General features: G+C 47.4%; 2 protein-coding genes across 2 annotated transcripts; one reads left to right on the forward strand and one right to left on the reverse strand.

Moving 5' to 3' along the window:
* Window positions 1-494: 494 nt before the first annotated feature.
* Window positions 495-19,175, forward strand: crym (crystallin, mu). Its single transcript, XM_056297801.1, has 8 exons — window positions 495-673; window positions 2,404-2,554; window positions 3,012-3,074; window positions 8,120-8,221; window positions 8,432-8,615; window positions 14,717-14,838; window positions 15,857-15,941; window positions 18,699-19,175. The coding sequence occupies exons 1-8, from the start codon at window positions 507-509 to the stop codon at window positions 18,809-18,811; spliced, it is 987 nt and encodes a 328-aa protein (XP_056153776.1). The 5' UTR covers window positions 495-506; the 3' UTR covers window positions 18,812-19,175.
* rac1a (Rac family small GTPase 1a) lies at window positions 19,081-25,984 on the reverse strand. The gene is made up of 6 exons (XM_056297802.1): window positions 25,731-25,984; window positions 24,068-24,139; window positions 23,277-23,394; window positions 22,649-22,711; window positions 22,385-22,544; window positions 19,081-21,525 (listed from the first exon to the last, which is right to left on the reverse strand). Exons 1-6 carry the CDS (start codon window positions 25,763-25,765, stop codon window positions 21,392-21,394), a joined length of 582 nt encoding a protein of 193 aa, XP_056153777.1. The 5' UTR covers window positions 25,766-25,984; the 3' UTR covers window positions 19,081-21,391.

Here is a 25,984-nt window from a genome sequence, read left to right on the forward strand (position 1 = left end):
CCCATCTCACTGAGATGGGCCACATATGGGGCCACGAGCACAGTCTGAGAATAAAGAAGTAAACTTAGCCCGGCCTATAAACCACGTGTTGGACTCCATCCAGTTTGCAGGTTATTACACGTGGAGACGGTGGCTGTTCTCCGGGTCTCTGGTCTCAATAGCCAGTAGTGACGGTGTTGTTCCGTCAGCTTCACTGATTTCCGGGCTGTTCTTCGTATTTCCGTGTCGTCATTTCCTGCCCCTCGACGGGCGTTCACGCTGACGTGCACGCGCCCTGGGATCAACCCTACCTCGCGCCCCGGTGAAAACTCGGATCCGGATCATGTTGAGCATGCTGGGGAGAACGTTTCCTGACGGGCTCCGGGTTTGTTTTCTTCATTGGCCGTCTGGGTGTTGTGTCCCCTCCCGGACACTAGAGGCAGTAGGGGGCTTTCTGGATCCAGTTTATCTCTTCGTCGTTGGACTTTGGGAAAACCTTTGGCGCGGCAGCGGCAGCGGTGGCAGCCATGGCCGAGGCCCCCGTGTTCGTCAGCAGGTCCGGATGTGAGGGTGTGTTGCGGTTCGCAGACCTGATGCCTCGCCTGGAGGAAGCGCTCGTCAGGTTTTCCAGCCGCGCCGGCGCAGAAGTGCTGCAGCCGCTGCGCAGCTGCGTCCCTCTGCAGAAGCATAACGGGTAGGCTGCCGGGCCGCCACCGCCGCCGGGAGCAGGGAGCTCCGGACGCGTCCTGTGGTTGGTCGACCCACCTGTGTGTGTGTGTGTATGTGTGTGTGTGTGTGTGTGTGTGTGTGTGTGTGTGTGTGTGTGTGTGTGTGTGTGTGTGTGTGAGGGCTGGCGAGTCTTCAGCACACCGAGTCAACACACTTGTCATAATAACAAGAACGATCATGAACTCTGTTCGTGTCTAAACAACGCTACAAGCTGCCGTGCGCAGCAGCAGAGTCACAAGACAACTAGAGTCCATAAAGCAAGGCTTGTGATGCAAATAATGAAAATAAGCTCATGAAAGAAAAACTGTAAAATTATAAAAGTATAACATAACCAATATAAAAATTATACAAAAATGGAGTTGCTATAGAATGTACCGGATGCAGGTTTCATTCCAACACCTCTTCTGATTTCCCTGATGTGCAAACTTCAGCCTCCTTCAGCCTCCTTCAGCCTCCTCCAGTCTCCTTCAGCCTCCTTCAGCCTCCTCCAGCCAGACAAACCCGATGAAGTGCAGAGAGGAAAACCTGCGTACACGTTATGACACATAATGAGTACCACTGATACACAGACTGCTGTACTTCACTGGGAAGATGCATAGAATAATATATTGCAAATGAAACTATGATTTTATTATATCATCATATTAATATATGAAAATTAATTTCATTATATTATTCTATTAATATATTATTAATTATGTGAAAAGCTATTAACAATAGCTTTGAGTGGTCACTAGACTAGAAAAGCGCTATATAAATGCAGTCCACGTACATATACATAAACACATGAATGGTTTTCTGACAATATTACACATATTGGTGCTTGGTTCAATAATGATGATCACTGTGAATCAGTTTAGCATCTTTTTACTTACTACTACTACTACTACTACTACTACTATTACAACTACTCTCAGCTGCTCCCGTTAGGGGGCGCCACAGCGGATCATCTGTTTCCATCTCTTCCTGTCCTCTGCATCTTCCTCTGTCACACCAGCTACCTGCATGTCCTCCCTCACCACATCCACAAACCTCCTCTTTGGCCTTCCTCTTCTCCTCTTCCCTGGCAGCTCCATATTCAGCATCCTTCTCCCAGTATACCCAGCATCTCTCCTCCACACATGTCCACACCATCTCCATCTTGCCTCTCTTGCTTTGTCTCCAAACCGTCCAACCTGAGCTGTCCCTCTAATATACTCGTTCCTAATCCTGTCCTTCTTCATCACTCCCAGTGAAAATCTTATCATCTTCATCTCTGCCACCTCCAGCTCCTCCTCCTGTCTTTTCATCAGTACCACCGTCTCCAAACCATATCACATAGCTGGTCTCACTACCATCTTGTAAACCTTCCCTTTAACTCTTGCTGGTACCCTTCTGTCACACATCACTCCTGACACTCTTCTCCACCCACTCCACCCTGCCTGCACTCTCTTCTCCACCTCTCTTCTACACTCCCCATTACTTTGGACAGTTGATCCCAAGTATTTAAACTCATACACCTTCATCACCTCCACTCCTTGCATCCTCACCATTCCACTGTCCTCCCTCTCATTCACACATAGGTATTCCGTCTTGCTCCTACTGACTTTCATTCCTCTTCTCTCCAGTGCATACCTCCACCTCTCCAGGCTCTCCTCCACCTGCACCCTACTCTCACTGTCTTACTGACGAGACTTTGTGTTTTTCATCTGACAGGTTTTTGGGAGTGATGCCTGCATACGTGGAGCGTGATGGACTTCTGTGCACAAAGCTGGTGTGTTTCTACAACAGGGAGGACGGCTCGGCGCTGCCGTCCACGCAGTCCACAGTCCTGCTGTTTGATCCGGAGCTTGGGAACGTCAAAGCTGTGAGTACGCTGAAAGAGAACACTGCTGTATAATGATCATGACTTTTTCTAAATGCAGTTTCTCAAAACAGTCACAAAATGCTGAACAAATAATCACTGTGAGCACCAGTGAAAGAAAGACTCGGAACTCGGCAGCTAAATAGAGCGAAGCAAGGAAACGAGGGAAGGATGAATAGTGGAACGTTGTTCAGTAAAAACCACGAGTGAGAAGTACATCTCTAGAGTTATTTTCTAAGGAAGGAAGTGGTACTCCTGATGGAGCAGACAGCTTGTTTTACTTCTGCAGCATGTCTGAAGGACTTGGGCTCATTTGCATGATCATGGAATTGGGCACTTCAAGATGTCCTGATTTACTGTTGTGGAAGTCCTGAAGGTCCGTCCATTATGAGATAGGGCTGTTTAGACTGAGGAGGAACGAAGAAGCTCCAGAACAAATCATCATGTCACCACCCTGCAGGTCATGGATGGAGAGGTCATCACAGCCATGAGGACTGCTGCAGCCTCCGCCATCTCGGCCAAAGTAAGACGTCCGTTTTGAGTCGTTCATCCTTTCCCAGTGCTGTTCCTCTGAGAGGTCCACCCTCCTGTCCCTGTCCAGGTCCTTCTGTCTGATGGAGCAGTGAAACACTACATGTGAATACTGTATATAAGAAACCAGCTGGTTTTGGGGTGTCCAGGTAGCATAGTGGTCTGTTCCATTGTCTACCAACATGGGAATCGGCGGTTCGAATCCCCATGTTACCTCCAGCTTGGTCGGGCGTCCCTACAGACACAATTGGCTGTGTTTGTGGGTGGGAAGCCGGATGTGGGTATGTGTCCTGGTCGCTGCACTAGCGCCTCCTCTGGTCGGTCAGGGCGCCTGTTCGGGGGGGAGGGAGAACTGGGGGGAGTAGCGTGATCCTCCCACACGCTACGTCCCCCTGGTGAAACTCCTCACTGTCAGGGGAAAAGAAGCGGCTGGTGACTCCACATGTATGGGAGGAGGCATGTGGTAGTGTGCAGCCCTCCTGGATCAGCAGAGGGGGTGGAGCAGAGACCGGGACGGCTCGGGAGAGTGGGGTAATTAGCCAGGTACAATTGGGGAGAAAAGGGCGGGAACCCCTGCTATCCATTCAGGAGGATAACTGCCCCTCCTGACTCCTGTCCCTCCTGACTCCCCCGACTCCTGTCCCTCCTGACTCCTGTGCATGCTGACTCCTCTGCATGTTGACTCCTCCTGACTCCTGTCCCTCCTGACTCCCCCTGACACCTGTCCCTCCTGACTCCTGTGCATGCTGACTCCTCCTGACTCCTGTGCATGTTGACTCCTCCTGACTCCTGTCCCTCCTGACTCCCCCTGACTCCTGTCCCTCCTGACTCTTGTGCATGTTGACTCCTCCTGACTCCTGTCCCTCCTGACTCCTGTGCATGTTGACTCCTCCTGACTCCTGTCCCTCCTGACTCCTGTGCATGTTGACTCCTCCTGACTCCTGTCCCTCCTGACTCCTGTGCATGTTGACTCCTCCTGACTCCTGTCCCTCCTGACTCCCCCTGACTCCTGTCCCTCCTGACTCCTGTGCATGCTGACTCCTCCTGACTCCTGTGCATGTTGACTCCTCCTGACTCCTGTCCCTCCTGACTCCCCCTGACTCCTGTCCCTCCTGACTCTTGTGCATGTTGACTCCTCCTGACTCCTGTCCCTCCTGACTCCTGTGCATGTTGACTCCTCCTGACTCCTGTCCCTCCTGACTCCTGTGCATGTTGACTCCTCCTGACTCCTGTCCCTCCTGACTCCTGTGCATGTTGACTCCTCCTGACTCCTGTCCCTCCTGACTCCCCCTGACTCCTGTCCCTCCTGACTCCTGTGCATGCTGACTCCTCCTGACTCCTGTGCATGTTGACTCCTCCTGACTCCTGTCCCTCCTGACTCCCCCTGACTCCTGTCCCTCCTGACTCTTGTGCATGTTGACTCCTCCTGACTCCTGTCCCTCCTGACTCCTGTGCATGTTGACTCCTCCTGACTCCTGTCCCTCCTGACTCCTGTGCATGTTGACTCCTCCTGACTCCTGTCCCTCCTGACTCCTGTGCATGTTGACTCCTCCTGACTCCTGTCACTCCTGACTCTTGTGCATGTTGACTCCTCCTGACTCCTGTCCCTCCTGACTCTTGTGCATGTTGACTCCTTCTGACTCCTGTCCCTCCTGACTCCTGTCCCTCCTGACTCCTGTGCATGTTGACTCCTCCTGACTCCTGTCCCTCCTGACTCCTGTGCATGTTGACTCCTCCTGACTCCTGTCCCTCCTGACTCCTGTGCATGTTGACTCCTCCTGACTCCTGTCCCTCCTGACTCCTGTGCATGTTGACTCCTCCTGACTCCTGTCCCTCCTGACTCTTGTGCATGTTGACTCCTCCTGACTCCTGTGCATGTTGACTCCTCCAGACTCCTGTCCCTCCTGACTCCTGTCCCTCCTGACTCCTGTGCATGTTGACTCCTCCTGACTCCTGTCCCTCCTGACTCCTGTGCATGTTGACTCCTCCTGACTCCTGCGCATGTTGAGGTTTTGCTTGATCACCAACAGGGAATCCACGTACAAGGACTTGAGCGAGACAAGGAATTTAATACAACAATCAAACACAGAAACACAAAGTGTTTAAGCATAATTACAAGACAATCTCAGAGGCTACGTGTGTGTACACACACAGCGATACGAGGAGGGAAAGGAAGTGACGCCAGTTAAACACGTCTTTTCATCTTTTTCAGGTCCATAGACTCTAGAAGCTATTCTTTGTACTTTCTGAATTACGTGTTTATGACGTTTACAGTCTCATCAGTGTAAAGCCCTCATGTGCACACTTCCTTCTGCTCTCTCTCCGAATTTGGTTTTTGTTTTTTGTAATTTTCCCCCTTTTTCTCCCCAGTTGTGTCTCAGACTAGTTTTATTTCTATGTTGGGATTTGTCATTTGAGGCAGCTGACAATCAGGAGGAAGGCCAAAATTAACTTCCTCTTTCTTCTTCTTCTTATTGTTTTCCCCCCGTTTTTCTCCCCAATTGTACCCAGCCAATTACCCCACTCTTCCGAGCCGTCCCGGTCTCTGCTCCACCCCCTCCGCTGATCCGGGGAGGTCTGCAGACTACCACATGCCTCCTCCCATACATGTGGAGTCACCAGCCGCTTCTTTTCACCTGACAGTGAGGAGTTTCACCAGGGGGACGTAGCGCGTGGGAGGATCACGCTATTCTTTGACCAACCAGAGGAGGCGCTAGTGCAGCGACCAGGACACATACCCACATCTGGCTTCCCACCCACTGACTTCCGGTTTCTACTGCAGCTGTCATTCCAATGTCCTGTTTGTTGGTATGTGCTATTGACAGTGGCACATTTTTGGTGATGCCTGCAAGATTTACCATGGATACATGTCAACGATACACACACAACTGCCCACACACTTTCACCTGCACCTACCAGCACACTTTCACCTGCACCTACCAGCAAACTCTCACCTGCACCTACCAGCAAACTTTCACCTTCACCTACCAGCAAACTCTCACCTGCACCTACCAGCAGACTTTCACCTGCACCTACCAACACACTTTCACCTGCACCTACCAGCACACTCTCACCTGCACCTACCAGCACACTTTCACCTGCACCTACCAGCGCACCTTCACCTGCACCTACCAGCACACTTTCACCTGCACCTACCAGCAAACTCTCACCTGCACCTACCAGCAAACTCTCACCTGCACCTACCAGCAAACTCTCACCTGCACCTACCAGCAAACTCTCACCTGCACCTACCAGCAGACTTTCACCTGCACCTACCAACACACTTTCACCTGCACCTACCAGCACACTCTCACCTGCACCTACCAGCACACTCTCACCTGCACCTACCAGCACACTCTCACCTTCACCTACCAGCACACTCTCACCTGCATCTACCAGCACACTTTCACCTGCACCTACCAGCACACTCTCACCTGCATCTACCAGCACACTTTCACCTGCACCTACCAGCACACTCTCACCTGCACCTACCAGCAAACTCTCACCTGCACCTACCAGCAAACTTTCACCTTCACCTACCAGCAAACTCTCACCTTCACCTACCAGCAAACTCTCACCTGCACCTACCAGCAAACTTTCACCTTCACCTACCAGCAAACTCTCACCTGCACCTACCAGCACACTCTCACCTGCACCTACCAGCAGACTTTCACCTGCACCTACCAGCACACTTTCACCTGCACCTACCAGCACACTCTCACCTGCACCTACCAGCAAACTCTCACCTGCACCTACCAGCAGACTCTCACCTGCACCTACCAGCAAACTCTCACCTGCACCTACCAGCAAACTCTCACCTGCACCTACCAGCAAACTCTCACCTGCACCTACCAGCAAACTCTCACCTGCACCTACCAGTAAACTCTCACCTGCACCTACCAGCAGACTCTCACCTGCACCTACCAGCAAACTCTCACCTGCACCTACCAGCAAACTCTCACCTGCACCTACCAGCAAACTCTCACCTGCACCTACCAGCAAACTCTCACCTGCACCTACCAGCACACTTTCACCTGCACCTACCAGCAAACTCTCACCTGCACCTACCAGCAAACTCTCACCTGCACCTACCAGCAAACTCTCACCTGCATCTACCAGCAAACGGGTGAAAAGTTTCAAGTTGTAAATATCAAGTTACGTCCACAATGATGAGGCTGAGCAGACAGACAGAATTGTGGACGTAACTTCATATGTACAACTTGAAACTTTTCACCCGTTTGCTGGTAGGTGCAGGTGAGAGTTTGCTGGTAGATGCAGGTGAGAGTTTGCTGGTAGGTGCAGGTGAGAGTTTGCTGGTAGATGCAGGTGAGAGTTTGCTGGTAGGTGCAGGTGAGAGTTTGCTGGTAAGTGCAGGTGAGAGTTTGCTGGTAGGTGCAGGTGAGAGTTTGCTGGTAGGTGCAGGTGAGAGTTTGCTGGTAGGTGCAGGTGAGAGTTTGCTGGTAGGTGCAGGTGAGAGTTTGCTGGTAGGTGCAGGTGAGAGTTTGCTGGTAGGTGCAGGTGAGAGTTTGTTGGTAGGTGCAGGTGAGAGTTTGCTGGTAGGTGCCGGTGAGAGTTTGCTGGTAGGTGCAGGTGAGAGTTTGCTGGTAGGTGCAGGTGAGAGTTTGCTGGTAGGTGCAGGTGAGAGTCTGCTGGTAGGTGCAGGTGAAAGTCTGCTGGTAGGTGCAGGTGAAAGTGTGTGGACAGTTGTGTGCCTGTCGTTGACATGTGTCCATGGTAAATCTTGCAGGCATCACCAAAAATGTGCCATTGTCAATAGTAAACGCCAACAAACAGGAAACTGGTATGACCGCTGCAGTAGAAACCGGAAGTCAGAGGACTGCAGTTATGCACAGTGCCGATTGTGTCTGTAGGGAGACCCGACCAAGCCGGAGGCAACACGGGGATTCGAACCGCCGATCCCCGTGTTGGTAGGCAATGAAATAGACTGCCACACTACCCGGACGACCTGAATTTGTTTTAATGGACTCTTGAGTTCTGTCTTCTTTAAATAACATGACCCTTATCTCGGATGTCCAGTTGCTGATGCCGGCTGGAGCGGAGGTGTTGGCCATCCTTGGCACCGGGAACCAGGCCCTCAGCCACTACAACGCCTTCACGGAAATGTTTTCATTTAAAGAGGTACACAGGCTGCAGTATAAATACAACTAGAAGTGTATTTATTCTACAAGCAGTTTTAAACAAGCGTGCATTAATTTGAACCATCACAACTTTGAAAAACGTGGCACATATGTGTTCTTTTTCCCCAGTGGCTGCTGGTCATGTGACCCCACACTGACAAGTCAAATAAAACAAAGACAGGTGATGTGACGTGCCGAATCTCCTCTGCAGGTGCGTGTGTGGAGCAGGAGTAGAGAGAGAGGAGAGCGGTTCAACCGCTCTGTTGGAGGCTCTGTGAAGCTGTGTGTGTCTGCAGAGGAGGCGGTGAGGGGAGCAGACGTCATTGTGACGGTGACCAGAGCCACCCAGCCAGTCGTCTTCGGAGCCTGGGTCAAACCAGGAGCCCACGTGGCAGGTGAGAACAATACACACGTTGTTTATTTGGGAAGATGGCGGTGCAATTTCACGTTTGCGGCAGCCTCACCCAGTACCAGTGTGGGAAGATGGCGGCGTGAATTCGCGTTTGCGGCGGCCTCACCCAGTACCGTCCATGCAGTGTCTTTGTCCACGTTTGCGTCTTAAGTTTGTCTTCGTTTGACGGCTGCAAGGGCTGGCGCTGGATTGGCTGGGAGAGCCCGGTCTGCTGCGTCCTGTGGGCCCAGGGACCACGACCCTGCCTGGAGCTGCGCCCGAAGAGGAAACACCAAGAGTGGTCTGACAGGACGCGGAAATGGGCAGGCTAAGCTAACAGCTAGCCCATGCAGACCGGCAGTTCCGACAGTCATCCTGGCTGGCGTTCCTTCTCCTGGACAGGGATTTTATTTAATTTTATTTTTTTTGTTTAGTTTAGATACAGTTAGGTCCATAAGTATTTGGACAGTTACACAATATTTGTAATTTTGCCCCTGTACCCCACCACAGTGGGTTTGACATGAAGTATTTGAGATGTGATTGAAGAGTAGACTTTCAGCTTTAATTTAAGGGGTTGGATAAAAACATGGCATTACCTGTTCAGAAATTACAGCCATGGATATACAGGCTCACCCCATTTTCAGAGGCTCAAAAGTAATTGGACAAACAAACATAACTACGATTATAACAATTATATTTAATGTTTGGAGGAAAATCCTTTGCAGGCAATGACCGTCTGAAGTGTGGAACCCATCGACATCTTCAAATTCTGAGTTTCCTCCTTTGAAATGCTCTGCCAAGACTTAACGGCAGCTGCCTTCAGTCGCTGGTTGTTTGTGGGTCTTTTGGCCGTTAGTTTGGTCTTCAGCAAATGAAAAGCATGCTCAGTTGGGTTGAGGTCAGGTGACTGACTTGGTCACTGATGAATATTCCACTTTTCTGCCTTGAGAGACACCTGGGTTGCTTTCTCAGCTTGTTTTATGTCATTATCCATCTGCAGTGTGAAGCGCTGTCCTCAGTTTTGTGACATTTGACTAAATCTGAGCAAATGGTATATCCTTATAAACATCACAATCCATCCTGCTGCTTCTGTCAGTAGTCACATCATCAATAAACACCAATGACTAAGTTCCATTGGCAACCATACATGCCCATTTCATAACACTACCTCCACCATGTCTGACAGATGATATGGTATGCTGCGAATCATGAGCTGTTCCCTTTGTTCTCCACACTTTTCCTCTTCCCATCCTTCTGGTACCAGTTAATCATTGCTTCATCTGTCCAAAGAACCTTGTTCCAGAGCTGGGTAGGTGTTTAGGTGTTTTTAAACACAGTCTAATCTGGCCTTCCCGTTCTTAAGTGACACCAGGGGTTTTCACCTTGTCGTAAACCCTCCGTATTTATTTTCATGCAGGCGTCTCTTGATTATAGACTTGGTCAATGATACGCCGACCTCTCAAGGGTGTTTCTGACTTCACTAGATGTTGGGAATGTGTTTGTCTTCACGAGGGAAAGAATTCTGCGATCATCCATTGTAGCTGTGCTCCGTGGTCTTCCAAGCCTTTTGGTGTTGCTGAGCTTACCAGTGCATTCTTTCTTTTTTAAGAGTGTACCGAAATGTTGATGTGGCCAATCCTGAAGTGTTTACTATCCATCTGATAGATTTCCTTTGCTTTTTCAGCCTAATGATGGCCTGCATCACTTGTATTGACACCTCTATGGACTTCATGTTGAGAGTTCCCATGAACAGCTACCAAACCCAAATGTAAATACTTGGAATAAACTCCAGACCTTTAATCTGCTTAATTTGTCATGGACTAATGATGGAAAAGGTCTCACTTGCCCATGAAGCCACTTGTTAGTCAAGCGTCCCATTACTTTTGATCCTCTGAAAATGGGGTGACCATGTATAAAACTGGCTGTAATTCCTCCCGGTTAATGCAATAATTTTGTCCAACCCCTTAAATTAAAGCTGAAAGTCCACACTTCAATCACATATTGGTTACTTCATTTCAAATCCACTGTGGGGTTAGTGTACAGGGGCAAAATTACAAATATTCTGGCACTGTCCAAATACTTATGGCCTTAACTGTATGTGTGTTAGTGTGGGTATGTGTGTTAGTTTGGGAATGTGTGTTAGTGTGGGTATGTGTGTTAGTGTGGGTATGTGTGTTCTTGTAGTGTTCAGATGTGTGTTTATTTTTGTGTGGCACTGCTGTGGGCTGGGGAAACAACATGAAACACAAAGTGTGTGTGATTGTGATTGAGTTATTGTCACATTGAAGAGTTAATTTGTTGTTGTTCCTTTTTGTATGTGTGCACATAACAAACAGCTGCTGCTCCTCCCGGCCCACAGCAGCACAACAGAAACCATTCATCTAAAAGCTCCTAAAAACAACACCACCAAAAACACACACGCATAGTATAGTATATACACACACATATATATACATACATACATATACATATATATGTACAGTGCATCCAGAAAGTATTCACACCCCTTCACTTTCCCCACATGTTGTTATGTTACAGCCTTATTCCAACATGGATTAAATTCCTTTTTGTTCTCATCAATCTACACACAATACCCCATAATGACTACATGAAAAAGGTTTTGTAGAAATTTTTGCAAATTTAATCTGAAATATTGCATGTACATAAGTATTCACACCCTTTGCTATGACACTCAGAATTGAGCTCAGGTTCATCCTGTTTCCACTGATCATCCTTGAGATGTTTCTACATCTTGATTGGAGTCCACCTCTAGTAAATTCAATTGATTGGACATGATTTGGAAAGGAACACACCTGTCTATATAAGGTCCCACTGTTGACAGTGCATGTAAGAGCAGAAACCAAGCCATGAAGTCAAAGGAATTGTCTGTGGACCTCCGAGACAGGATTGTATCGAGGCACAGATCTGGGGAAGGGTACAAAACATTTCTACAGCTTTGAAGGTCCCGAAGAGCACAGTGGTCTCCATCATTCGTAACTGGAAGAAGTTTGGATCCACCAGCACTCTTCCTAGAGCTGGCCGCCCAGCCAAACTGAGCAATCGGGGGAGAAGGGCCTTGGTCAGGGAGGTGACCAAGAACCCGATGGTCACTCTGACAGAGCTCCAGCGTTCCTCTGTGGAGATGGGAGAACCTTCCAGAAGGACAACCATCTCTGCAGCACTCCACCAATCAGGCCTTTATGGTAAAGTGGCCAGACGGAAGCCTCTGCTCAGTAAAAGGCACATGACAGCCCGCTTGGAGTTTGCCAGAAAGCACCTGAAGGACTCTCAGACCATGAGAAACAAGATTCTCTGGTCTGATGAAACCAAGATTGAACTCTTTGGCCTGAATGCCAAACGTCACGTCTGGAGGAAACCAGGCACCTCTCGTCACCTTGCTAATACCATCCCTACAGTGAAGCATGGTGGTGGCAGCATCATGCTGTGGGGATGTTCTTCAGCGGCAGGAACTGGGAGACTAGTCAGGATCGAGGGAAAGATGAATGGAGCAAAGTACAGGGAGATCCTTGATGAAAACCTGCTCCAGAGCGCTCAGGACCTCAGACTGGGGCGAAGGTTTACCTTTCAACACGACAATGACCCCAAGCACACAGCCAAGACAACGAAGGAGTGGCTTCGGGACAAGTCTGTGAATGTCCTTGAGTGGCCCAGCCAGAGCCCAGACTTGAACCCCATTGAACATCTCTGGAAAGACCTGAAAATAGCTGTGCAGCGACGCTCCCCATCTAACCTCACAGAGCTGGAGAGGATCTGCAGAGAAGAATGGGAGAAATACCCCAAATATAGGTGTGCCAAGCTTGTAGCTTCATACCCAAGAAGACTTGAGGCTGTAATCGCTGCCAAGGGTGCCTCAACCAAGTACTGAGTAAAGGCTGTGAATACTTATGTACATGCAATATTTCAGTTTTTTATTTTTAATAAATTTGCAAAAATTTCTACAAAACCTTTTTCACTTTGTCATTATGGGGTATTATGTGTAGATTGATGAGGAAAAAAAGGAATTTAATCCATTTTGGAATAAGGCTGTAACATAACAACATGTGTGGAAAGTGAAGGGGTGTGGATACTTTCCAGATGCACTGTATATTTAATACAACTCAGCCTGGTCTAGTCCTGTCCAAACTGATTCAGTTACAGGTCAATCCAAAACTCTCTTCTCACAAGCAGAATACAGCTAGTAAAGGTAAATGACCAGGACTAATGTTGCAGCACCTCAAGCCTGCATTAGCTCACCTGTGTTGTTCACATTGTACACTGCAGATTGCACCACCTCTGTGCCCAACCAGGTCCTTTTAAGATACTCTGATGACTCCACCTTACTCTCTCTGCAGCGATGATCCCACACTTTACCAATTTAATGTTGACAGGCTAATTGAATTGTGTAATAAAAATGCTCTTATTTTCAACAATAATAAGAAAGGGGTGTCCGGGTAGTGTAGCAGTCTATTCCATTGCCTACCAACACGGGGATCGCCGGTTCGAATCCCCACGTTACCTCCAGCTTGGTCGGGCGTCTCTACAGACACAATGGCCGTGTCTGCGGGTGGGAAGCCGGATGTGGGTATGTGTCCTGGTTGCTGCACTAGCGCCTCCTCTGGTCGGTCGGGGCGCCTGTTCGGGAAGGAGGGGGAACTGGGGGGAATAGCGTGGTCCGCCCACACACTACGTCCCCCTGGTGAAACTCCTCACTGTCAGGTGAAAAGAAGCGGCTGGTGACTCCACATGTATGGGAGGAGGCATGTGGTAGTGTGCAGCCCTCCCCGGATCAGCAGAAGGGGTGGAGCAGAGACCGGGATGGCTCGGAAGAGTGGGGTAATTGGCCAGATACGAATGGGAAGGGGGGGGGGTCCAAAAAAAAAGAAGAAGAAAGAGGAAGTTATTTTTGGCCTTCCTCCTGATTGTCAGCTGCCTCCAGTGACAAATCCCAACATAGAAATAAAACAAGTCTGAGAGTAAACGAGTCACCCATACCTGGGCGTTACGACAGATGCCACCCTGTGATGGACTTCTCATAGAATGTATTTGAAAGACGATGCAGCAGCACATTTACTTTCTTCGTAGACTCAGATCTTTTAGAGCCAGTCGCCACATGACTTTCCTGTTTTTTAAATCAGTCATTCAGTGTGTCACGCTGTACTGCAGCAGCCTATCTGTGAAACTTAAAACTAAACTACACAATCAAATCCAAATCTGTGTGAAGATGATTGCTCAGTCTGTGGCACGCTCCTTCCAAGCAAATCACAAGAGCATGCTCGGACTCGCTAACAGTGTCGCTTCTGACTCCTCGCATGTTTTACATGGAGACTGCCAACGTCTGCCCTTTAATAGGCAATTTATTCATCCAGCCATTATCCAAACCGCTTATCCTTACTCAGGGTTGTGGGGATGCTGGAGCATATCCCAGCAGTCACTGGGGGGCAGGTGGGGAGACACCCTGGACAGGCCGCAATTTAGAGTTCCTGAGCTTAAACTGAAGAATTCTTTTATGTGTGATGATGAACGTTATCAGCGCACATGCCCCGCAAGTTGGGTGTGAGATAGAAGAGAAAGAAGAATTCTGGAGTGAGTTGGATGAAGTGGTGGAGAGGGTACCCAAGGAGGAGAGAGAGGTGACTGGAGCGGACTTCAGTGGGCGTGTTGCTGAATATTACATTAATAAAGAGTTTGGAAGAAAAAAAGAAACTGACTTGTGCCACAGATCTTCTGTCGGTTCCTTCATTGCCCTTGCGCATCATTGAGCCTTGTGGTTTGTCCTTCCTCAGACAACTGTTGGTAGGTACTTGCCACTGCTGAGCGGGAGCAGCCCACAAGCCTGGCCGTTCCAGAGATGCTCTGACCCAGTCTGGCCATAACAGTTTGGCCTTTCTCAGTCACTCAGGTCTTCACTCCTGCCCACTTCTCCTGCATTCAACACATTGACTATGAGAACTGAGTGTTTGCTAACCATCTAATCTACCCAGACTTGGACATGTGCCCTTGTTGGGAGTTGACCTGGACCTGTGAGTGGTCATGTTTTGGCCCTCCTCCTCACCTAATTCCCTCATTCCCTCTCTGTCCATCTCTACCTGTGCATGGTTTGTGCAGCGGTGGGAGCATGCAGGCCAGACTGGCGTGAGCTGGACGATGTGCTGATGAAGGAGGCGGTGGTGTATACAGACAGCAGGGAGGGAGCCATGGCTGAGTCTGGAGACGTGATTCTGTCTGGGGTAAGTCTTGTCATTCTGCTCCAACCGTCAGGACACATTTTGATCTTGCCGTGTGTTTCACTCCAAGGATGAACAGGAAACATGGCAGATTGCATTTTTGTGTCTCAGTAGAGCTCTTAACGTAACCCATCCATAGGGTTAGTAGTTGTGTCAGGAAGGGCATCAGACATAAACATTTTGCAAAATCAGTATGCAGATTGACAAGATCATACCAGATCGGTCGAGGCCCAGGTTAACAATGGCCGCCATTGGTGCTGTACCCTCACAGGGTATCGATGGAAAGTATAAAATCCGCTGTGACAACCCCTGAGAAAAAAGGAACAAGCCGAAAGAAGTAGAGCTTTTAACATCTGGCATGTTCAGTGCTTTCTTTATATCAACATAATGCAGTTCAAGGCTGCAGGGCAGGGTGGCACAGTCTTTCCCATCAGACATTGAGAGACACCCTGCCTTCAGTCAAAAATACACATTGAAACCCACTCCTGATATCTGTTAGCTGAGAAGAGTCAGTCAGAATCCGGTTTAGAGTTTTGGGGAGAATGAGTGTGCTTATTCAAGAGATTTGACCAGGTGGGATGCGATCATAAAACACAAATGATCTAACATGACTCGAAAGTAGAAAATGAAAGCTGCAGGGTAAAAGAGAGAGTATACCTGAGAGAAAACTTGCCTCTTTTTGACAGACTGCAAAGAGCAAAACTAACTTCACATCAGAAAACCTGCTGAAAATATGTAACTGCTACACACTACTCATTCATACTGAGTATTGTAAGGAGTATACACAGAGGTGGACTGACTTGAACAGGTGGTTTAAACAATACAAATGACAACAAAATACTAATAATACAGCCTACCTATGTAAACTATACTGTAAGCTGCAAACTGGCAGCACATAACTAGTTATGGGTCATCCCAACACGTAACTAGTCGATTTAAAACAGTTTCTTTGTGAACTTTTTTTTTTACATTTTCACAGTTGCAATGAATTTGTAAGTGGGTTTTCTTTATCTTCCTTCAGGCAGAAGTGTTTGCGGAGCTCGGAGAGGTTCTTCATGGAACGAGACCGGCTCACAGAGAGAAGACCACAGTATTCAAATCTCTTGGTTAGACCTCATTGTGATATTCCACAACCAGTGGCTTGAACATTCAGAAATCCTTTACCCATTCATGTTCAATAGGAAAACTGTAAAACCAGATTTCACCGGTCTATTCCGTTGCCTACCAACACAGGGGTCGGCGGTTCGAATCCCCGTGTTACCTCCGGCTTGGTCGGGCGTCCCTACAGACACAACTGGCCGTGTCTGCGGGTGGGAAGCCGAATGTGGGTATGTGTCCTGGTTGCTGCACTAGCGCCTCCTCTGGTCAGTCAGGGGCGCCTGTTCGTGGGGGGAGGGGGAACTGTGGGGAATAGCGTGATCCTCCCACACACTACGTCCCCCTGGTGAAACTCCTCACTGTCAGGTGAAAAGAAGCGGCTGGTGACTCCACATGTATGGGAGGAGGCATGTGGTAGTCTGCAGCCCTCCCCGGATCGGCAGAGGGGGTGGAGCAGAGACCGGGACGGCTTGGAGAGCGGGGTGATTGGCCAGGTACATTTGGGTAGAAAAAGGAGGAAAAAACAGATTTTGCTCATTCCACTGTTAGGGCAGCCTTGCAAAGCCAGCCTACAAATATTGTTTCTCTCAGGGTTCGAGGCTGAATAGACATTCGTTTGTACAGGGGCGTCGTCAAGAAAAAAATGTCTTTGCAGGAGATGGGATCATCCTTTAGTCAGTCAGAGCCATAAAGCCATGACGTAAGGTAAGGCAGGGCAGGGCAAGGCAAATGTATTTGTACCGCACACTTCAGCAACAAGGCAACTCAGAGTGATTTACATCAAACATAAAAGGGCTCAAGAAAAGCAACATAAGGCAATGAAGACATTTAAATACAATTAAAAAGACAGAAAAAAGCCATGACGTAAAACAGGAGAGTAAAAGTTACAGCGCACTGTAAGATCATCAAATTTGGTTTCATAAAAGGCAGCGGCAAAGAGGAAAGTCTTCAGCCTTGATTTAAAAGAACTGAGAGTTGCAGCAGACCTGCAGTTTTCTGGGAGTTTGTTCCAGATATGTCATGCATAAAAACTGAGCGCTGCCTCTTCGTGTTTTGTTTTCTCTGGGGACAGAAAGCAGACCTGTCCCAGATGATCTGAGCGGTCTGGATGGTTCATAGTGTAGCAGAAGATAATAAATGTAATTTGGCCACAAACCATTCAGTGCTTTATAAACCAAGAGCAGAGTTTTAAAATCCATTCTTTGATGGACAGGAAGCCAACGTAAAGACCTCAAAACTGGACTGATGTGATCCGCTTTTTTGGAGCAAGTAAGGACATAAGTAATGACATGAGCAGCAGCATTCTGAATCGGCTGCAGCTATTTCATAATTTTATTTTAATTTTATAGAGAGACCCATAAAGACGCCGTTACAGTAGTCGAGTTGACTGAAGACAAAGGCATAGACAAGTTTTTCGAAAACCTGCTGAGATATAAGTCCTTTAATTCTTGATATATTCTTCAGATGATAGTAGGCTGACTCCCCTGGTGATATGGTTATGTAAATCTGTGTGTCGTCTGCATAATTATGATAAAGGTTTTTTTTTTCATAATCTGAACTAGTGGGAACATATAGATGTTAAACAGCAGAGGCCCCAGAATGGAGCCTTGGGAAACTCCACAGGTCGTTTTTGTCTGCTCAGATTTGTAATTACCTATAGACACAAAGTAGTCCCTGCCCTTTAAGTAGGATTCAAACCAGTTTAGTGCTGTGCCAGAAAGCCCCACCCAGTTTTCCAGTCGGTCTAGTAATATGCTGTGGTCGACTGTGTCAAATTAAAAAAAAAAATTTCACTCAGATTTGTAATTACCTGTAGACACAAAGTAGCCAGTCCTTTAAGTAGGATTCAAACCAGTTTAGTATCTGTGCAAGAAAGTCCCACCCAGTTTTCCAGTTGGTCTAATATGTTGCGGTCGACTGTCAAATGCAGCACTGAGATCCAATAATACCATGACTGAGATTCTGCTAGTCTGTGTTGAAGTGGATGTCATTAAAGACCTAAACAAAAGCAGCCTCGGTGCTGTGGTCTGGTGGAAATCCTGACCGGGAGACAAACTGTTGTTTACTGCCAAGACGTTTCTCCCCTGCCAGAAAACGGCTTTTTCAGTGATTTTATTTAGAAACAGCAGGTTTGATAAGGGCCTATGATTGTTCATTAGTGAAGTGACTAGATTGTTCTTTTTTAATGATAGCTTGACTGCAGTTTTCAGAGCCTGTGGGAAGAAACCTGAGAGACATACAGACAATTGTAGATCTGTGGCCATGCAATTAGAAACATTTTTGAAAAAGCCTGTCGGCAGAAAATCAAGGCAGCAGGAGGATTTCAGATGTTGTATAATGTCCTCCAAGTTTTTGTGGTTGATGGGATCAAATTGTGTCATGCTATGTGAATTGTTTTTATGTGGACCAGAGTGCTGCATTTCCGAACATAATGGTCTGCTAGTAAACACTACTACCGCTAGTAGGTCAGTCCATGTAAATATTTATGTCTGTAAACTAGTCTTTGTAAATCTCTCTGATAAAACTATAGTAGTGATGATGTTAACCTCTCCTAGCGCAGACATTGTCGTTTCCAAAATACGGCACTGCTGCTGCTCATAGGTTGCTGATTGGTCCAGCGTCCGGTTGCTGGGCTCAATCGACTCTAATTGGATCCTTTCCATACTGATAATCTCGTAGCATTCTGAGTTGAGCTTGTGAGATTTAGGATGACTTTGCAAGTCTACTGTCCAGACACACAGCTTTATCAGTTGTCTTGTTTGTAGGAATGGGAGTAGAGGACGCAGTGTCTGCTCAGCTGGTGTTTGAACAGTGGAAGTCCAGAACCGACCAACTGTCAAGAAAACTGGATGATCCAGTGGCCATGGAGAAGATCTAAAGAGGCTTGAATTGCATTTTTGCTTTTGATTCACTAAATTAACATCACAATGAGAAGAAGTCTATATACTGATCCAAAAAGGAGCCCCTATCAACTCCTCCATACAGTGGAGGCCTCCTCGCAGGATCTCTGACTCTTTCCCCCCCAATCTCAACTTGTTTTCATGACAGACCTTCCTTATCCATAAACCGATGTGCCAGATTAAGACCTGCACAGGGAGGAGGTGCCTTTACTGTGCAGGTCAGTCCACTGAAATGAAAGACAGCAGATGATTTTAAATGAATTTTATTTGCTTTTTAAAAAAATTCAGCAGATTACTACTATATTATGTCAAAAATAAAATACATTTAGCAAGGAGATAAAATCAAGTGTGTACTTCTGTTGTGCCATTGAAACACAGCTAAAATGAATCAGTTACAATGCTTCCTCAGACCACCCATTTATTTTGATCACTGCTCATTTCAAAATAATAAAAAACAAGAACTCTGTACTTCGAAAATCGTCACTGCTTAAGTTCAGTATGTTGTATAACAGACGAAGACATTGTAGTCAGTTGCAACATCTGAATGCCAATACAAATTCTTATCGACTTACAGTAACAGATGGGGGTCACAAGTGAGATGGTTACATAGCGTCATGGTAGCGTCATGGTAGCATCATGATAGCGTCATGATAGCGTCATGATAGCATCGTGATAGCATCGTGGTAGCGTCATGGTAGCATCGTGATAGTGTCATGGTAGCATCGTGATAGCGTCATGATAGCATCGTGATAGCGTCATGGTAGCGTCATGATAGCATCGTGGTAGCGTCATGGTAGCATCGTGATAGCGTCATGATAGCGTCATGGTAGCATCTTGATAGCGTCGTGATAGCATCATGATAGCGTCATGGCAGCATCATGATAGCGTCGTGATAGCGTCATGTTAGCATCATGATAGCATCTTGATAGCGTCATGATAGCGTCGTAATAGCATCATGGTAGCGTCGTGCTAGCATCGTGATAGCGTCATGGTAGCATCGTGATAGCGTCGTGGTAGCATCATGATAGCATCTTGATAGCGTCATGGTAGCATCGTGCTAGCATCATGGTAGCATCATGATAGCATCGTGATAGCGTCATGGTAGCGGTTAGAGCATCATACATACTGAGCTAAAAGCCTTGATGTCTTTCTATAAACTTCCATGTTGGGGGCAGTTCTGGAAGAAACCGGAAAAGAATATGGCCACAACTACCAAATGAGTCCAATCTCTACAGAGACAGACGACGTGGACATCTTTACGCTAACGTCACAACCACATAACAGGGATGTGTAAAAGATGTCTGGCTGACAACACGGCAGTCGCAAGTCGCCTACAGACACACACATCAACAGCGTTGGTTAGTAGCCAACAGAAACCCCCGTCTTTCAAAGGGGTTTCTCCAGCAACCCTCATTGTGCTTGCTTTCTCTCTCACTCACACACACACACACACACACACACACACACACACACACACACACACACACACACAATCTTAGAATACTATGGTTTTACCTTTGACAATCCAAATACAGAATGAGATGGGAGGCAATGTGCACAAAGATGTTCAGACTCATCTAAAAGCTTTTCAGTTACCTAGGAATAACATGAGCCATTATGCATGTGATATCTAGTGTGCTATATGTTTGAGTGTATATATACTGGGTTCTGACTGCAGCGGCAGATGAGAGAAAGATGCACCTCAACAAGCAGACTGTTTCTAAAGTCCTGGTAGCCTCAGCGGGTAGCCATTAGGAAACTCAGCAGCTACTGCAACACTACTGGTTTGAATTGCTTAAAACTTCTTCGCACGTAGTTTAAACTGTTCCTCCAACTTCACAAACCTTGGTCAAACATTAAGTACACGACAGAACAAGCAGCGGGGAGAAAGCAACACCGCCGGTGATCATTTTAGTGTAGACGAAGTGACTACAATGTGCTGACCGGTTTTGGCAATGCCTCAAGTCTAGACAATGGAGATGTGTAAACATAGTGGGCTCAAGAAGAGGGAAACGAAACTGAAAAAGGAGCAATTAGTTTGATTTGGAAAAGAGAAAGAAAAGTGATTTTTAAAAGGCAGCAGGAATTTCTTAGTGTAGGGTTATGAGTGTAGCAGGACCGCTGTCTCTTTACGGTTGACGAGAGTTAATGCTAGGGTTGTTATATACGATAAAGTCAATCATATCAAAGTAGTACTTATTACAATTCCAGAGAGAAAAAAATGACATATGGATGCATATGCTTTCATAGAATCCTCCTCTTCCTTCTAGACACCAGCCCCAAATCCCCAATCACCCCCCTCCCCACCCCGTCACAGACCTACCTAATTCACAACGAGTGGATCTCACGGGCCGGGTTAGACGTGAGCAAGACAGAAACAAGTCCATCCGAACCAGTTCTGTGTTGTTTACATCTATCAGACCTGAGCCAACGTCAGCACCTAAGAAACTGAGTCAACTGGAAATCCCTGGAGGAGGGGCAGGGGTCTCCCATCATCACCACCACCACCACCTTCCTCTCCTCTGAACAGGTGAGCTCAGACCATCCGCCTGCTGGAATTAAAGAAGAGAGCAGTTGTTCTTCCTCCTCTTCTTGACAGGCGGCGGGCACAGAACTGCCCTAATGGCTTCGTCAAACACCGTCTTAAGGCCGCGCTGTGTCAAGGCTGAGCACTCAAGGTACTTTACAGCTCCTGAGGGGGAGAGAGAGAGAGAGAGAGAGAGAGAGAGAGAGAGAGAGAGAGAGAGAGAGAGAGAGAGAGAGAGAGAGAGAGGCAGACGTTTGAAAGACCTTCCAACTGATATTAACTCAAATCAACAAGGAAATAATCGCTGTTCAACCAGACATGCCAGCTTTACTACGACAGAGAGCTAGAGAAAGAGAGGGCTAGAGCTAGAGAGAGAGCGAAAGAGCAAGAGCTAAAGAGAGAGTGTACGTTTGGAAGTTTACTGACCGACAAGACTTGTTCAACAACAACAGCCATACTATAATCAGTTTAATCTGCTGAACTTGATTCATACGATCACACATGAGAACTACTGCCATGTGGGTCTCTGGGTGTTCCTGGTCAGGTTTAGTCACACTGGAGGAAAAACCGGTAAGCTGTCTGGTGACCTGTGATGCTGAAACAGCTTCGTCGTCTTTGACTGAGTTTATGAACCACCTGTGAGGGATTACCTGCATGATTTCTGTAAATACAACTTAATCACAATGACTTGAAAAATTCAAGATAGTTCCCCTGACTGGAAACAAAACCTTCCCTCAGAAACAAAACTACAGATCTGAATAAAATATTACACCTTTACCATGCTGTAATACATGACTAATGCTATGTGAAACCAAAGTGATCTGTGTATTGGGGTTCATGTTGAAACAACTATTTTTTTTTTTACATTTTTTCTTCCATCACCCATATAAAGATATCAAGCAAGTCCCAGAAGAAACCATCACAACATCTTTGCAGCCAAAAAAGGAAATAACAGCAGTAACTGAAGGGAAGTGTAAATGGTGTCCTTTAAAATTAACCCATTATCATGTGGGCTGTCTCATACCGATCTCTTTGGCCATGGCGAGGCCCTGGGGGTAGGTGATGGGGGCCAGCTTCTTCTCCTTTAGCTTTTCAATGGTGTCCTTGTCGTCTCTCAGATCCAACTTGGTTCCCACCAGGATGATGGGCGTGTTGGGGCAGTGGTGTCTCACTTCAGGGTACCACTGATGGAGGAGAGGGGATGGAGAAAACGTTCAGGCGCCTGTTTAAACTCAGCTGAACGTCTACGAGCATGACACAGAGGCAGAACAATGCAGGGATTTCTCACCTTGGCGCGGACGTTTTCAAAGGAGGCCGGACTCACGAGAGAGAAACAGATTAAGAAAACATCCTGAGGGATGTAGAGACACAACGTTAGCTTCATCCATGAAGGAAGAATCACTGAGAAACGCTTATTTACCAAAAATAAATGATCAACCGTTTCAAAATTGCCTTCAATATCTTTGTCATCAATCTTATGATTTCCTTTACTTGGAAAGCTTCAAGTCAAACGAGATTTCAGTCTCTAGTCATCAACATCTAAACAGACAGCACATAAGACAACAGGCCTGATTCACCAGTCTGGTTGAAAACAGGTTTGGACCGATTCCCACTTTCAGTTCCTTGTATACCATTTAGCAAGGCACAGAGGCTAGTCTGTTAAAAAACAAGGCAGACAGGGTCCCTTTCACCTCCTCTCAGCTCTTCACATTATATCTGCACAAATACCAAGGACACAGACTCTCTTGACAGCCACAGACTGGCTGGTGAATAGCTCAAGTTCAACACTGGAAAGTTAAGACGGGCATTCCTGGGTGGACCGCAGCAAATGGTGTTCACGCTGACATTGGTTGAATGACACTAGTTAACAACAGCGTGCTTTCAGTGCTACTGTTCTCATGTGTGTGTCTTGATACCGTCTGTGGGTAGGACAGTGGTCTAAGTCTGTCATAGTCCTCCTGTCCAGCTGTATCCCACAGGCCCAGGTTCACGGGTTTCCCATCTACCATCACATTGGCAGAGTAGTTGTCGAAGCTGTAAGGAAGGAGACATTTTGAGAAAAATAAAAATGGGCCCCGACGCCACACAGAATAACAAGTTTCGGTTTCTATCAACTTTTTAAAGTTATAAATCCTGAAGCATCATCATTTTATCTGAACAGTGTGTCTGTCTCCTATGTAAGTGTTGGTAACATGAGTTGTACTTATTGATGGAGTACTATGTGTTGGTAAAGGTCCCCTTCTGTCATATCTACTGGTTAGACACAACAGCTTCCCTTTTTCAGTTTCAATACTACCTGCATTCTTCCTCATCTGGCTGCTACGATGAAGACGGAAAACACCATGCACTCTGTCATGTTTCCTGGTGAAGTCCTACCAGACACCAACCATCCACATCACATCCTACTCAAGCCTCCATGACTAAGATATTCATGGATTAGCTACTGGCTTAAATCCACCAAAACAGGCACATTTTAAAAGAAAATGTGTTTATACATAAATGCTCAGGATTGTAGATTTGGAGAAAAAAAACGTTATCAAGTTAAGGTTACTGAGCTTAGTGTGAGGGAGTGAGTTCAGCGCTATCTGCTGTCTGGCATCTTTCCAAATACTAACTGAGTCCTTATGTCAGTCAAGAGACAGCTGTTCAAGAACTGAGCTCAGGCGTTGTGTGTGTGTGTGTGTGTGTGTGTGAGATATCGACTTACACTGTCGGGATATACTCCCCAGGGAATGCGTTGGTGGTGTAGCTGATGAGCAGGCATGTTTTACCAACAGCCCTGGGATGAGAAGGAAGGGCAGGAGAGAGGGAGGGACACAGAATGAGGACGCAGTGACCACAGTCTGGTTCACCATCACACCGTTTCCCTTTCACTTGTTTACACTGTGGCAACAGCTGTACTCCGTTTCAAATGCAGCTCTACAGAAAAACAGCTGGAAATACTTCAGTGATATTTACAGGGAAAACATCATAGCATGGCGTATATTACACTGAAATGTTGTAGCTTGATATTTTCTAACTTCTCTACATCGTTATGGATCAGACTTTACCATTAGTCAATGGATCACAACAGTTCAAGTGTAATTCTCCTGACCTAGATAGTCACACACAACAATGTCACTCCACCATATCTGACATTTCCAAATGGATAGTTCCTGGAATGACAATATGAAGGGCGAGACTAAAATGTCGAGCGGCATCATTAATACTGCTGCCCGTCCCATGCAGGGTACAAGTGGATCAGTACGACAACTCACACAATGAGAGTTACATTAGCTACGTTACTGCATGTAGCTGTAAACAAGCAGTTTCTGAAAGGTGAGTTAGCTTTAGCTTCTCAAACTGCACGTTAGCGAGGTCTTGTGCGGCACCACAGACAGGCAGGTCCTCTGCTGCACCACAGACAGGCAGGTCTTCTGCTGCACCACAGACAGGCAGGTCTTCTGCTGCACCACAGACAGGCAGGTCTTCTGCTGCACCACAGACAGGCAGGTCCTCTGCTGCACCACAGACAGGCAGGTCTTCTGCTGCACCACAGACAGGCAGGTCCTCTGCTGCAACACAGACAGGCAGGTCCTTTGCTGCACCACAGACAAGCAGGTCCTCTGCTGCACCACAGACAGGCAGGTCTTCTGCTGCACCACAGACAGGCAGGTCTTCTGCTGCACCACAGACAAGCAGGTCATCTGCTGCACCACAGACAGGCAGGTGTTCTGCTGCACCACAGACAGGCAGGTCTTCTCCTGCACCACAGACAGGCAGGTCCTTTGCTGCACCACAGACAGGCAGGTCTTCTGCTGCACCACAGACAGGCAGGTCTTCTGCTGCACCACAGACAGGCAGGTCTTCTGCTGCACCACAGACAGGCAGGTCTTCTGCTGCACCACAGACAGGCAGGTCTTCTGCTGCACCACAGACAGGCAGGTCTTCTGCTGCACCACAGACAGGCAGGTGTGCAGAGAGGGCTGGCTAATCCGTCTCCCACACCGTTTAATTGAGGTCTATTTTTTTTAGCTTTCCTTTCCGTTTTCTACTTGTGCTTTCCACGCTATCAGTACACATTCGGTTAATGTAAAGGTCACAGCATTTGATTTTAATTCACAAAATACATCAATAAACTTTGATTGATCTACTGACTGAACGGCTGAGCCAGATGGGGTCACAGCAGTCAGTACTCCGCATTAGCACATTCACCAGCGAGCGAGCGAGCCACTTACGGACCACCGCTAAATAACCAGGCGTCCGCAGCCGCGCCACAGGCCACGGAGACGGGGAGGGGGACGGGGAGAGAGACGGGGGGAGAGAGCTGCGGCTGCCGGAGCTGGAAGAGAGTCAGAACAGCAGCAGATCAGACGTGCAGGTTAACTCACCCGTCCCCCACCACCACACACTTGATGGCCTGCATTCCCAGCACGCAGCTAACGCTAGCTCCAACTTAGCCCAAATTACACACTCTTGGAAAAGAAAACACTCCTTCTATTTTTCCCGAATCGGGAAAAACAAGGAAAGGCCTCGACTAAAAACGGAAAACTTTCAAAGGATGTCGTCAAAGAAAATATTCCTTTTAATTCACTTCCTCGACCACGACTCGACGGAATTCCAGACTTCAGAACTCGGAGCCTCC

The sequence above is a fragment of the Lampris incognitus genome, chromosome 17 (assembly GCF_029633865.1).
Source record: "Lampris incognitus isolate fLamInc1 chromosome 17, fLamInc1.hap2, whole genome shotgun sequence".
NCBI lineage: Eukaryota > Metazoa > Chordata > Actinopteri > Lampriformes > Lampridae > Lampris > Lampris incognitus.

What these genes read in the sequence shown, in the direction of transcription:
- crym (XM_056297801.1), top strand. Translation starts at nt 507, where the DNA reads ATGGCCGAGGCCCCCGTGTTCGTCAGCAGGTCCGGATGTGAGGGTGTG. An exon ending in AGCTTGGGAACGTCAAAGCT is followed by an intron (nt 2,555 to 3,011) that starts GTGAGTACGCTG and finishes ACCACCCTGCAG; the next exon opens with GTCATGGATGGAGAGGTCAT. An exon ending in CACAGTATTCAAATCTCTTG is followed by an intron (nt 15,942 to 18,698) that starts GTTAGACCTCAT and finishes TCTTGTTTGTAG; the next exon opens with GAATGGGAGTAGAGGACGCA.
- rac1a (XM_056297802.1), bottom strand. Translation starts at nt 25,765, where the DNA reads ATGCAGGCCATCAAGTGTGTGGTGGTGGGGGACGG. An exon ending in TGTGTGGTGGTGGGGGACGG is followed by an intron (nt 24,140 to 25,730) that starts GTGAGTTAACCT and finishes TTCTCATCCCAG; the next exon opens with GGCTGTTGGTAAAACATGCC. An exon ending in TTGAAAACGTCCGCGCCAAG is followed by an intron (nt 22,545 to 22,648) that starts GTGAGAAATCCC and finishes CTCCTCCATCAG; the next exon opens with TGGTACCCTGAAGTGAGACA.